The sequence below is a fragment of the Orycteropus afer genome, unplaced genomic scaffold (assembly GCF_000298275.1).
Source record: "Orycteropus afer afer isolate SDZICR_OR568_19922 unplaced genomic scaffold, OryAfe1.0 scaffold00034, whole genome shotgun sequence".
Classification (NCBI taxonomy): Eukaryota; Metazoa; Chordata; class Mammalia; order Tubulidentata; family Orycteropodidae; genus Orycteropus; species Orycteropus afer.
Genome location: NW_006921621.1, coordinates 10366347 through 10379297, shown reverse-complemented (window position 1 = coordinate 10379297; position 12951 = coordinate 10366347). Strand labels below are relative to the sequence as shown.

Genomic DNA, 12951 nt, shown 5'->3' with positions numbered 1-12951 from the left:
TCCATGCAAGATTAGCCTGCGCTGAATCTATCCTTGGTCTAGCGTATACTCCTGTTCACTGACCCCCATCTGATCCTCTCAGGTGTTTATGTGTTTATCTGTAGCCTGGTGTTTGGTGTTAATGGTAATGCAGGATTGTGGGCACACTGGTTGGTATTAGCATCTGTCATCTATCTCCTAAGTGCATAATTCATTGTCCTCCTTTTTCCTAATGTTACCATGGTGGTCTCAGACTTTTTCCATATATCCCTCCCTTTACCCACGTCAGCGTGTGGGCCCCAACTAGCCTGAAACCCTCATTATCTCTTGACCAGAGAGTTGCCATCCTTCTTAACTGCCTTTGTACCTTGGACCTTGGACCCTTCAAATGCATCCTTTACATAGCTGCTAGAGTCATGTAAAAGCACAAATCTCAACCAGGAAATTCTTAAAATTCTTCAATGCATTTTAAATTAGTTTTGAAACAGGAATGTATTAAAGTATTTTTGGAAGGCAGTTTGCAGGTGGAATTTAAATCTTCACGTGCCCTCTTAAGCAAATACCCTGTCACTGAGGCACAAATGTAATCACTTGCCATTGAGTTGATGGCGACCTCAATGTGGCAGAGTAAAACTTCTCAATAAAGTTTTCATGGCTGTCACTTTTCAGAAGAAGATTGCCAGGCCTTTCTTCCAAGGTAATTCTGGGTAGGTTCAAACCACTAACATTTTGTTTAGTAGCCAAGTACTTAACTGCACCACCGCCTAGAGACTCTTTCCAGTGTTCTGGGATTGAAATATGTTGAGATTCATAGGTACACAAGTTAAATAGAAAATTCGAGGGCATGTGTAAGAAAGACTCTCCATGTTCTGTAGGCCCACTGCTTTGTACTCCTTTCCTGCTCCTTCTCCTTAAGATACCTCCCTTCCATGTGATTCAGCACTCCTGACCTACACAATGGACTGTTTGATGTTGCTGCACTTTGTAAATACTATTCTCTGTGCTTGAACCCCCCTTGGAAAACTCCTATTCAAACTTCAACACTTTATCAGATGTCATGTCTTATCTGAAGCCTTCCCTGATCCCTCATACAGAGTCAATCATTTCATCCTCAGCATTACATAGATACCTTGTACATATTTTTTAAAACCAGTTTTCCTATCACATTATATGAAAACTGTTTCTTGCATTCTCTGGTTTCCACACTTGGATATTTTTCAGGAGCTGGATCCATGACTTTAGAGTCTCAGACCTTAACACGGTGTCTGGCACATGCTCAATAAACATTTGTGAAAATGAACTGAACCAAGTTTTTCACTACTGTTGATCCCTCCTGTTCTTCCTTCAAACACTTTATCATATACATCCTTTTATGCACACACACTCCTGAAAATGCTCTTCTCTGGTGCCAAAACCCTTCCACACACCTGAAGCTTCATCTCTTCTCTTCCTTTCTAAACTCCAATCAAATTTGTATTTTATTTCAAGATTTTGAATACAAATACCAGTATTTCCAGATCCTCACTTTTCTCAGTACATTCACTTGGGCCACCCCTTCCTCTCTATTGTACACAGGAATTTACGATGGACTCATGCTTGCCATCATACTCTGCTTCTGCCACTCAGACAACAAGATCCTTGTTAGGTATGACACCTGCATTGCTATCATGTAGCATGACCCAGAAAGGTTCTGAGTCATTGGAAGAAGACCATTTATATACTCCAAACAAGTGATTCATTTATGAAGCAACTGCCAACCATGAATTCTTTCAATAATTAAGCCTTCCTACTCTAACTGGAGCCTGTGGACCAGTACCATCTGGGAGCTGGAAAACACAGAATCTCAGGCATTCACCTCTATTCTACTGAATCAAAGAAGATGTGTCCATATAAGTTCTTAGCTAAGGCACCAGGCCACCTGGCCTGAAAAACAGGTCAGCAATCTATTTTCAAATGGGGAAAGAAAGTTTCCAGGAAGGTAGCAGAGTGAGAATGGACAGTTCCTGGATATTGAAGCCAGGAGATCCTACTTTGAATTCCAGATGTGTCTCTTACCAGCTTCAATACTCTAGCCTAGGCAATTTATACCACCTCTCTGATGGTTGGAGACCATCCCCCAGAGCAGCAGTAAGGAAGAAGTGATAATGTAGGTCAAGGACCTACCTCACAACCTGACACATAACAGGTGGACAACTGATATCAGTCCCCTTCTCTAGCATTTGTTAACTTGTTACCCAAATGCATGGTGAAGCCCTTAGAGGAGTTTTAGCAAATCTAGTTTGGAGCATAACAATTTTCCTCTGGGCAGATTCAGAATTTTCATCTGTCAGGACATTTCCTCAGTGATTTTTTTTTTTTTAATTTATACTTTGCCAGTAAGGCTATAAAGTCAGGATTTATTTAAAATTCTAAAGGGCTCTTCCTCTCCCATTAAAAAATTTCTACTTTGCCATGCTTCATGGTGTAATAGGAAGATATCAGATTCAGAGGACAGCAAGGTAGACCATGACTGCCTGTGTTTCCAGTGATGAGTAGCCTGCAAGCTGCTGCACCCCACCCCATAGGTAGCCATCTTGTAGCTATAAAGAGGTGGTTGAGAAACCTCCAGGGTACACAGCTCCAGAGAACTTGCAGCTGCTTTGGAGACCCTACCTTGGGAACTGTGAGTGCAGTTGTAGAAGTGTGAGAGTGTCCCAGCCTGCACAAGCCTCCCTTTGTGGGACTGCAATTCCATCTGGGCCCTGAGAACCTTTTCCAATTACCTATGAATGCCTGGTCTCCAACACCAGCTCTATCTGAGAAGCCTCCTCACCTGAAATTCAGGGCCCACAAGTCAAGTTGAAGTTCTAGGGCTGTCTGTTCCAAGATATGTGACCCCTAAGATGGTCTCAGGAAACTGTGAACTCACCCAGGTTTGGAAATGGGTCTAGAGAGTCCTGTGGCTGGCCAGTTGGAAGGTGGCTACAAAAACAAATCACCAACATGCAGCTAGCTCAGACACGGTCCTGAATCTTCCATTCTCAATCTACCAGGACTCATCATAAAGGAAGATACTTGTCAGGCTAACTGCTCACTTTAGATGACATAGTTTTTTGTCAGAATTTATAAGTGTCTCTTCCTCTTTGAAGAGCTCTGGTGGCACAGTGGTTAATGCATTTGGCTGCTAACAAAAAGGTCAGCAGTTCAAGCCCTCCAACTGCTCCATGGGAGAAAGATGAGGCAGTCTGATTCCATAAAGATTTACATTCTTAGAAACCCCATGGGGCAGTTCTACCCTGTCCTATAGGGTTGCCATGAGTTGGAATTGACTTGATGGCAGTGGATTTGGTTTTGATTTTCTTCACTTTATTTTATTTATTTATTTTAAAAATTATTATTTTTATTTTAAGAGCTTGTTTTACACTCAATGTCATGCGTACATTTAGTTTCATTCCCCATTCACCATGCCCAACCCTAACCCAGTCTCCTCCCCTCCCCTCCCTACCCTGCAACCCTCCCTCTGTGCCCCTCATAATTATGCACTCCTGTTTGTCTTATATCTCCTCAGTTTGAATGTTGGTCCTCTGGTGTCCCATGGTCTATTGCTCTAAAGGATGTATTACCATTGAGTGTGTGGGTGCGGCATCCTGGGTTGAGTGGTCTGTGTGTACATCTTGTTAACTATTGGGCTGAGAGACTGCCCCTGGGGGTAAGTTTTATTCCGGGCACCGAATGTATTTCAGGGCCATAGTATTGGGAGTCTCACCAGATTTCATCTGATCAGTAATTCTGGTCACTACTGAGTTTTTGGATTTTGTTCCATGTTTTCCCTCCCACTCTATCCAGGATTTCCAGACTTGATCTTTTCCTGAGTGGTTGGCATTGGTAGCCGGGCACCATCCAGTTCTTCTGTTTTGAGGGCCATCATGTCCTAGGGCTCATTGCTTCTAAATGTCCTTTTTTTTTTTTTTCTTTTGCATTCTTTTTCACTTCTGATGCTAGGAGACCATTAGCTGCATCTTAGATGGCTGCTTGAAAGCTTTTAAGACACCAGTCACTACTCACCAATGTAGGATGTGGAATAACGCTTTTATGTATTTTGTTGTGCCAATCGAGTCTGGTATACCCCATTACCATGGTCCTGAGGTAGTAGATCTATTGGATCTCTTTCCCATAGTGTTGGGATATCTGTGAGGGATTATTCTGTGTCTGTCTTCTATTGTTTCTGTAAGGACGGCAGGTATTTTGTATCACTGGTGTCTGTGCAAGATTAGCCTCAGCTGAATATATCCTTGGTCTATATCTCTATTCACTGACCCCTGTCTGATCATCTCAGGTGTTTATGTGCTTATCTGTATAGCCTAGTGTTTGGTGTTAATGGCAATGTGGTATTGTGGACACATTGGTTGGTTTTAGCATCTGTCGAAAAATATGGAACGCTTCACGAATTTGTGTGTCATCCTTGCGCAGGGGCCATGCTAATCTTCTCTGTATCATTGCAATTTTAGCATATGCGCTGCAGAAGTGAGCACATTCTTCACTTTATTTTAATAGCAGCATTGAGACCTGGTGATATATTATTACTCTTATTTACATATGTGTGATGGCATGTAATTGTCAGGTATTCTTGATATTCAGTCCAAGCTTTGAAGATGAATTGTACACAAGCTAGTAAAATAACAGGAGCTCTGGTAGCAGAGTGGCTAAGACACTTGCCTGCTAACCAGCTGGCTGGCGGTTCAAACCCACCAGCCACTCCTCGGAAGGAAGGTTGGGCAATCCTACTTCCGTAGTGATACTGCCTCGGAAACCCAAGGAGGGGTCGCTATGAGTCGGGTTTGACTCGACGGCACATAACAACAACAACAACAAGTAAAATAACATTCTCTTGCATGGCTTTCTGTCCTACATTAGCAAATAAGTTATCTCTAGCTCTGGTGGTATAGTCCCTAAAGCATTTGACTGCTAACCAGAAGGTTGGCTGTTCAAACCCACTAGCCACTCTGTGAAAGGAAGACCGGACAATCTACTTCCATAAAGTTTTACTGCCTTGGAAACCCAAAGGGTGTTGCAATGAGTCAGAATTGACTCGATGGCAATGAGTTTGGTTTTTTTTGTTTTATCCCATACATACAAATCTTTTACCTGCAGCGTCATATCTAGCTAAAATCTATCCATTCAATAAAAAATTTATAAAGAATTTAATACTTTTTTCCAGTAATTTTGAAAAAATCATCCATTCTTTTTTTGAAACTTACAATGTATAGAGAGGGCATTGGCTCAGTCTGTCAATACAGAGATGAATAAGACAGTGTCCCTCTTCTCAAGTTTCTGCAGACCAGTTAATTTTAAACTCATGTTTAAAATTTAGGGGATATAAAACATGTTTTAAGATTCTCACCCTGTACCAAGAAAAAGTGAATGATGTAAATGTCTTCTAGGTGGTAATTTGCCCATCATGTAAAAGGCTACGGGAAAAATGAACTTAATTTCAACTAGACTGCAAGCTCCTTGAACCTGAGTGAAAGCTCTTTGTCTTAGTCACTAGCACCTTTAGCTTCCAAAAAAATATTACTAAATGAATAGACCTGTGAGATATTATTCCATTTCTTATGCAAATGTAGATATAAGATATAGCCTTTCTTCTACTAATTCATTCATTTCCTCAACTATAATGTTGGGCAGAACATATTTATAAGTTACTGGGTTATGAAAGCTCTTCAATAAATGCTATGCTAAGGAGTCACCCATCAAGCCTGAACAACTAGATTCAGAGTGACCATATCTATCGAGGTGCATAGATCTGTGGGCACAGACAGTGGAATACCATTCAGAGACCACCTATACTGCTTCCATTAGGAGACTAGATAGGGAATTTCATGCCACATGTCTCTCAGAGATTAGTAGGAATTCACAAGGCTCCATAAGCACTCTCCCAGCAATGAAGGGCTGGTCACTCTTCCTAGCTTGCCTAAGCCTTCATCTATCTCTTCTCCTTCCCTCCCATTACACAGTAAGAAAAAGCAAGTGAGGAAGGTCAGTTCTCACCAGGAGCCTCTTAGTACCAATTTGTTCCTAGGTCTCTCTGTTAGGCAGAAAAGACTGCTTCCCTCTGGATCCCAAGACCCTGACTTGCCATCTTCTCACACTATTCCAATTACTAACCAGGACCATGCCTGTTGATCAAGACACCTGTCCCTTCTTCACCTTTGTGAAAGCAGGTTTTGAGGTTGTCTTTGAGTGAACTGCAGGGTTGTTGTGCTATTGCATTTAAGTGGGAGTGACTAGGGCACTGAGGTAGGGAAGAGGTAGAATTGAGGAACTTCTCCACGGTGATTGCAAGCTGAGATTCCAGTTTCTCTTAAAATGTCTCATTCTGGTTCTATCTGTCAGTCATGCTATTGAAGAAGAGAGAAGCTTCTTCAGTTCCAGCTGGAACTAAAAGAAAATGAAGCTCTCACTCAAACCCCAGGAGAACAGCATGCCTTCAGGAGCATTCTTCGCAATAATACTTGCTTTAGTGGTCCTACCTACATAAAACTTTTCTGAGGCCATCTGTAACATGTTAACTGCTCAAGTCTTTTAACAAAAGTAATTCTTACCTGATGATTGAATCTGGGCAGCAGGATTTAGGCTTTGCCAGTCAAAAGGATGAATCAGTGTGAAGCAGTTGCAGAGGCAGATAAGCATATGCAACTTGGATGGCACCATCTTGGGGACCCAGCAGCTGTTGCAGCGTAACAGTCTTCAAAGCAGCTAAATAAAAGAAAAAAAAATACAATAAAGACTTACATAGGCTGACAAAAACAGTGAGGATGAAGTACTAGTAACATGACTTTATAGAGGAAGAAGACATTTGGAAAAAATGGAACATGCATTTTCTGGACTCAGTTTTAGATAGGTCCAAAAGTGGGAAAATCATTAGTAATGCTTGATTGTAGAGTACAGAAGCAGCACTGACTTTTAGGCTTTTGGTCATTAGTTACATAATTCTGTAGCAGTCTTGCTTGGTTACAATGAATAGCATCAATATATAATAATAATTAACAATCATATATTATAATCACAGGAGCTCTGGTGGTATAGTGCCTAATGCATCTGACTGCTAAACAGAATGCTGGCAGTTCAAATCCACCAGCCACTCCTTGGAAGGGATATTGGGCAGTCTACTTCTGTAGAGATACCACCTCGGAAACCCAAGAATGGGTCGCTATGAGTTGGAAATGACTCTACAGCAGTGAATTTGGTTTTATTATAATCACAGTAATATCCATAGGCATCATATCTGGAATATAGTAAACACTCAAAAAGTTTTGATTAATGCTTTCATTACCATTATAAAGTGATTATATTGCTGCTGCCATTGTTGGTGATGACAATGATGATAGCTATATTTTTGGTGATCTCTATAATCCTAATTCACTGTAAGCATCCTAAAAGCAGAGAGAGGTCAGATCTTATTTGTTGTCCCCAGTGCCTAACAGAAGGAGCTCTGGTGGCATAGTGCCTAAGGCATTTGATTACTAACCAGAAGCCGCTCCACAAAAGGAAGACTGGGCAATCTACTTCTGTAAAGATTTACCACCTTGGAAACCCAAAGGGGGTTGCCATGAGTCAGAATCAACTCGATGGCAGTGGGTTTTTTTTGTGTGTGTTTAATGCCTAACAGAGGGCTTGGTACACAACTGGTGGTCAATAAATATTTGTTGAACAGATGAATGAAGCAAGAGATTACCATACTCTTGGTAATAATAATATCACAATTAGGCTCTATGCCAACATTGTTAATGAAAATGACTATCTTGTATTTATGCACTTTTCCTTTTAAAATTTCTCCCTTCAATATTTTGAGGTGATGGAAAATTTCCGAGCTACTGCTATCACTAACTTGTATTATGGCAATAGCCTCTAACGGGTCTCCCTGCTTTAACCCTTGTATCTAAAATGTAACATATGGACATGGAGGCATTTGTTTCAGTGGTAGAATTCTTGCCCTTGATGCAGGAGGCCCAAGGTTGACTCCTGGCCATTGCACTGAATGTGACCACCACTCATCTGTCAGTGGTGGCTTGTATGTTGCTGGGATGCTGAATAGGTTTCGGCAGAGCTTCCAGACTACTAGGAAGAAAGGCCTAGTGATCTACTTCCAAAAATCAGCCAGTGAAAACTCTGTGGATCACAACAGTGTGATTGTAAGGGATCATGGCGATGGCTCAGGACTGGACAGTGTTTCATTCAGTTGTGCATGAGGCTGGGATGATGCCACCACAGGCCACAACAACAACCAAGAATAAAGGTAGAGAAACAAATTTTAGCACCTCTGTGTTTCATTTTAGGGGATGAAGATCAATTAAATACAGAAAGTCTCTGCAACCTGCCTGAGGTCACACAGAGAGCCTTTGACAGGGCAAGTCTTCCTCTTTTTATTCCAAGTGATAGTATGATCCAAATAGAATCCTGCTCTTCTCTCCATCTTTGCAGCACCATAACATGCATACAAATGCACCTCCACCACTGTCTCTGCCTGGCATGCTTTATGAGATGGGTGTGTTTGCTAAGACAATTCTCCAACTACTGGGAAGACAAGCACATGCTGAAGAATGAGCAACTATCACAGAAGGTTCCCTGCAGTCAGGAAAGGAGGTCTTCTTTGGACCTGACTCCTCATGAGTTACTGAAGAGACGGCATGTCCTATCTGGGCACAGTCAGGCTGCGGAGCATTATAAGCACTGCAGACTCCCACATTTTTGCTCTTGCAGCAATCTGTGTATGACTCCATTCAAGTCACTTATCAGACTTTCCTGAAAAGCTCTGTTTACAGAATTGCTTAGTCTAATAGCCTGTGAGCTCCTTGAGGACAAACGTTAGTCTCATTTGTCTTTGTATTTCTACTACTTAGCAAGGGTCAGTTTTCCTTGAGTTGATTCTCACTCATGGAGACCCCATGTAAGTCAGAGTACAAATGTGCTCCACAGGATTATCAATGGCTGATTTTTTGGAAGATGATTGCCAGGCCTTTCTTCTGAGGTGCCTCTGGGTATACTTGAACTTTCAAACTTTCAGTTAGCAGCAGAGTGCCTCAACCAATTGTATGACGAGGTGCTCTGGCAAATAGCAACCACTCAGTAAATGATACTTGAATGAGAATATAAAGAATTCCTTCTTACTTTTGATGTGGCCTATAAGGCAGCTCAGAAGCACATTCTCAGATGATCTCATACCATGTTGTGACTTCTCAATACACCATGTTGTTGTTATATGCTGTCAAGTTGGCCCCAACTCATAGCGACCCTTCCTTGGGTTTCCGAGGCAGTATCACTACAGAAGTAGGATTGCCCAGCCTTCCTTCCAAGGAGTGTAGTGGCCTACTATTTCAACTCTAGCATCTACAGTTCAACTGCCTGGATCTGAATCCCAGCCATGAACACTAGCAGTGTGACCTCCACAAACTACTTAATCTTTCTGGACTTTGTTTCCTCACCTGCAAAAAAGGGATGAAGATGACAAGAATACCACCCAGGGTTTAATGACAAATGTATGTGATATATTTTGCTTGTGGCTAAATACAAATATGATTGTTGTTATGTGGCACTGAGTTGATCTTGACTCACAGTGACCATATAGGACAGAGTAGAACTGCCCCAGAGGGTTTCCTAGGCTGTAATCTTTATGGGAGCAGATGGCCAGGTCTTTTCTCCTGCAGAGCTGCTGCATGTCCCAATTACCAACCTTTCAGTTGGCAGCTGAGTGCTTAACCATTGTACTACCAGGGTTCCTTATACAAATATTATCATACTCATTTTACATTCCTAGCACCACACTAAGCTAAGTAGTTGCTCAATAAATATCAACTAAATTAAAGCTAACAACTAAGTCATAAATAATGACCTTGAGGTAGGAACAGGAAGACTTTTTCTTTGCTGACTGAAGTCACTCCTTGGTCATCATTTCTTTGATCCATTGATGGTGCTGCTAAATAGATTTTGTGGGTTTTATTAAGGGCTCTAACTTCCCCTGAAATTATAATTAACATTTCTCCTGCACTTACTGGGAAAGTTTGTGTTCATTGCTCTTTTCCCCTCCACAGGCTATGATTGCCTAGGTAATGCCTGGGCACCTCCCTGTGGTCTACCACAATGATCTGCCTTGATTAAAACTTGACTGTCAAATGATCTATACCCTCAAATTCTTGCCCTGCTTTTCAAGGTGTAAATTTCCTTAAGTGAACAAGCTGCTAAGAGGCTGTTGTTGCTAGCTGCCATTGAGTGGGCTACAGCTCATCAGAAAGTTCTGTAGAACAGAATAACATTGCCAGGTCCTGTGCCACCTTCACAATCACTGGTATGTCCCAATCCATGGTTGCAGCCACTGTGTATTTTTAGTGACTTCCAAACTATGAGGCTTATTTTCAGCATTTTATCAGACAATACTTTGTTGTGATTTGTAGGGTTTCCATTGCCTGCTTTTCAGAAATAGATTGCCAGGCCTTTCTTCCTTGTCTTAGTCTGGAAAGCTCCACCGTAACTTGCTCATCATGGGTGACCTTGCTGGTATGTGAAACACTGGTAGTATTGCTTCCAGTATCACAGTAACCCAAAGCCACTATAATACCAAAGACCAAATCCACTGCTTTCGAGTCAGTTCCAACTCATAGCAATTCTATAGGACAGAGTAGAACTGCCCTATATGCTTTCCAGATCTGTAAATCTTTATGGAAGCAGATTGCCTCATCTTTCTCCCAAGGAGCAGCTGGTGGCAAGGTTTTTTAATTAGGTTTTCCTCATTGACTTCCAAATAGTAGCCCTTTCTTTTAACCAAGACCTTTTGGAGACTTCATTTCAAAAGTCTCCAAAAATTCACTCTAAAGGAAAGAGTTGGAGGCTACTGGGGAAGAGATATTTTGGAGACAAGTGGTCTTTTAATATCCTCCAAACCAGATTCCAAAAGTAATAATCCACTCTGGCCAACCCAGTAATATTCAGACAGTTTCAGACAGGAGTAAGTAAGGTTTCTCTCTATTACGAAACTCTGCTAAGAACAGACACTCCATCGATTCCTACTCATAGCAACCCTACCAGACAGAGTAGAACTGCCCCATTGTATTTCCAATGCTATAAATCTTTACAGAAGCAGACTGCCTCTTTTTTTGCCCCATGGAGTGGCTAGTGGGTTCAAACTGCCATCCTTTTGGTTAGTAGCCAAATACCCCAACAACTGTACCACCAGAGCTCCTTAAGAACAGAGAGTTATCAAATTAAGAGCTTAAATTATTCAGAGTATGATTTGTGATCAAACTCTGTGTTCAGAGAAGAAAGACAACACTTAAGGAGAAAAACAAATCTCAGAGCAAATAGTTCTGTTCCTAGAATACCATCTTTTGTTATAGTATAATTGAAAACAAAACTGGGAAAATTTTTATTTGAAGCACATTGTTCCCTTGATTTGGACAGCATCACCCTGTCCTTTCTCAGGAGGTTGAACAATGAAGCGTGCAGTTCTGGACAAGTCAAGTCTTTTTGAAATTAAATTTCTGATGTTATAGCAAAGGGCTAAAGAAGTGATAAGCAAAAACAAATATATTTTTAATCAGCTTTACATTTAAAAAAAATCTGAATGAGAACACCTTGGACCAGAAGAAGAACATGATGAAGCATGCATCTGGAAGTATCAGTAAGTGCTCCTGACTAATATGTCAGGAGGTAGGTAGCTGAGGACAGATCCTAGGGAGGGGTTTTCCAATGTCTTTACTTAGTGATTTCACAACCTAACACTAAGTAGGAACTCCTGAAGCTAAGCAAAAAAGTATTTTGACTTCAACTCAGAACTTCAGAATAATACAAAATTAGACTTCCGGGGAAGAAGAATAAAAGGTGACATGTGGCATAAATACCAGTTGCCATCAAGTCGATGCTAACTCATGGTGACTCCGCGTACATCAGAGTAGAACTTTGCTCTTAGGATTTTCAGTGGCTGATTTTTCTGGAAGGAGATCACCAGGTCTTTCTTGTGAGGCACTTCTGGAGAAACATGAACCTTCCATCTTTCAGTTAATAGCCAAGCTTGTCAACTGTTTGCATCACCAGGGATTCCTGAAGCATAAATAGTTATTATTTACTGATTGTCTATTATGTGTCTAGTCTTGTACTTTGTTATCTCTGGTACTCACATCAAGGAGTAGAGTTGTTATTGTGTGCAACTGTGGACCATTCAGTTAGCAGCTGAGCACTTAAACACTGTGCCATCAGGGCTCTTTAAGGAGTAAAACTGTTTTTGTTGGTGACGTGGAGCTGATTCCAACTCATAGTGATACTATAAGACAGTGTAGAACTGCCTCAGATGATTTCCTAAGTTGAAACTTTTATGGCTTGGGTCAGGCACACCTTAGTTTTCAAAGTGGTATCTTTGCTTTTTAATACTTCCACAAGAAATCTTCTCCAGCAGATCTGCTCAATGTGATACATTGTTTGGTATCTTCACTATTGTTTCCATGGGCACTGATTGTGGACCCAAGTAAAATGAAATCCTTGAGAACTTCAAAGTTTTCTCCATTTATCATGATGTTGCTTATTGGTCTAGTGAGGATTTCTGTTTTATTTATGTGGAGGTGTAACCATACTGAAGCCTGTAGTCTTAAATCTTTATCAGTAAATGTGTCAAAGTATTTTGAATCACCTCATATGCCTGTGAAAGCTGGAAAATAAATAAGAAAGGCTGAAGAAGAGTTGATGCCTTTGAATTATGGTGCTGACAAAGAATACTGAATACAGCATGGACTGCCAGAAGAATGAACAAATTTGTCTTGGAACAAGGACAGCTAGAATTCTCTTTAGAAGGGAGGATGGCGAGACTTTATCTCATGTACTTTGGATATGTTACCAGGAGGGACCAGTCCCTGGAGAAGGATATGATGCTTGGTAAAGAAGAGGGTCAAAAGAAAAGAGGAAAACCCTCAAGGAGTTGGACTGACACTGACTACAACAGTGGGCTCAAAT

At 41.2% G+C, this 12951-nt stretch overlaps 1 protein-coding gene and 1 non-coding gene across 2 annotated transcripts in view; both read right to left on the bottom strand.

Annotated features, from left to right (window-relative positions):
* The window catches only part of PLA2G7 (phospholipase A2 group VII), a 36799-nt gene extending 30130 nt beyond the window's left edge, over window positions 1–6669 (bottom strand). Inside the window, exon 1 of the mRNA XM_007936296.1 lies at window positions 6561–6669. Within this exon, the coding sequence (XP_007934487.1) occupies window positions 6561–6669 (109 nt within the window). The remainder of the gene's footprint in view (window positions 1–6560) is intronic.
* Window positions 4384–4490, bottom strand: LOC122149600. The gene has a single exon (XR_006163230.1). It is a non-coding gene; the product is annotated as a U6 spliceosomal RNA (small nuclear RNA).
* Window positions 6670–12951: the final 6282 nt, after the last annotated feature.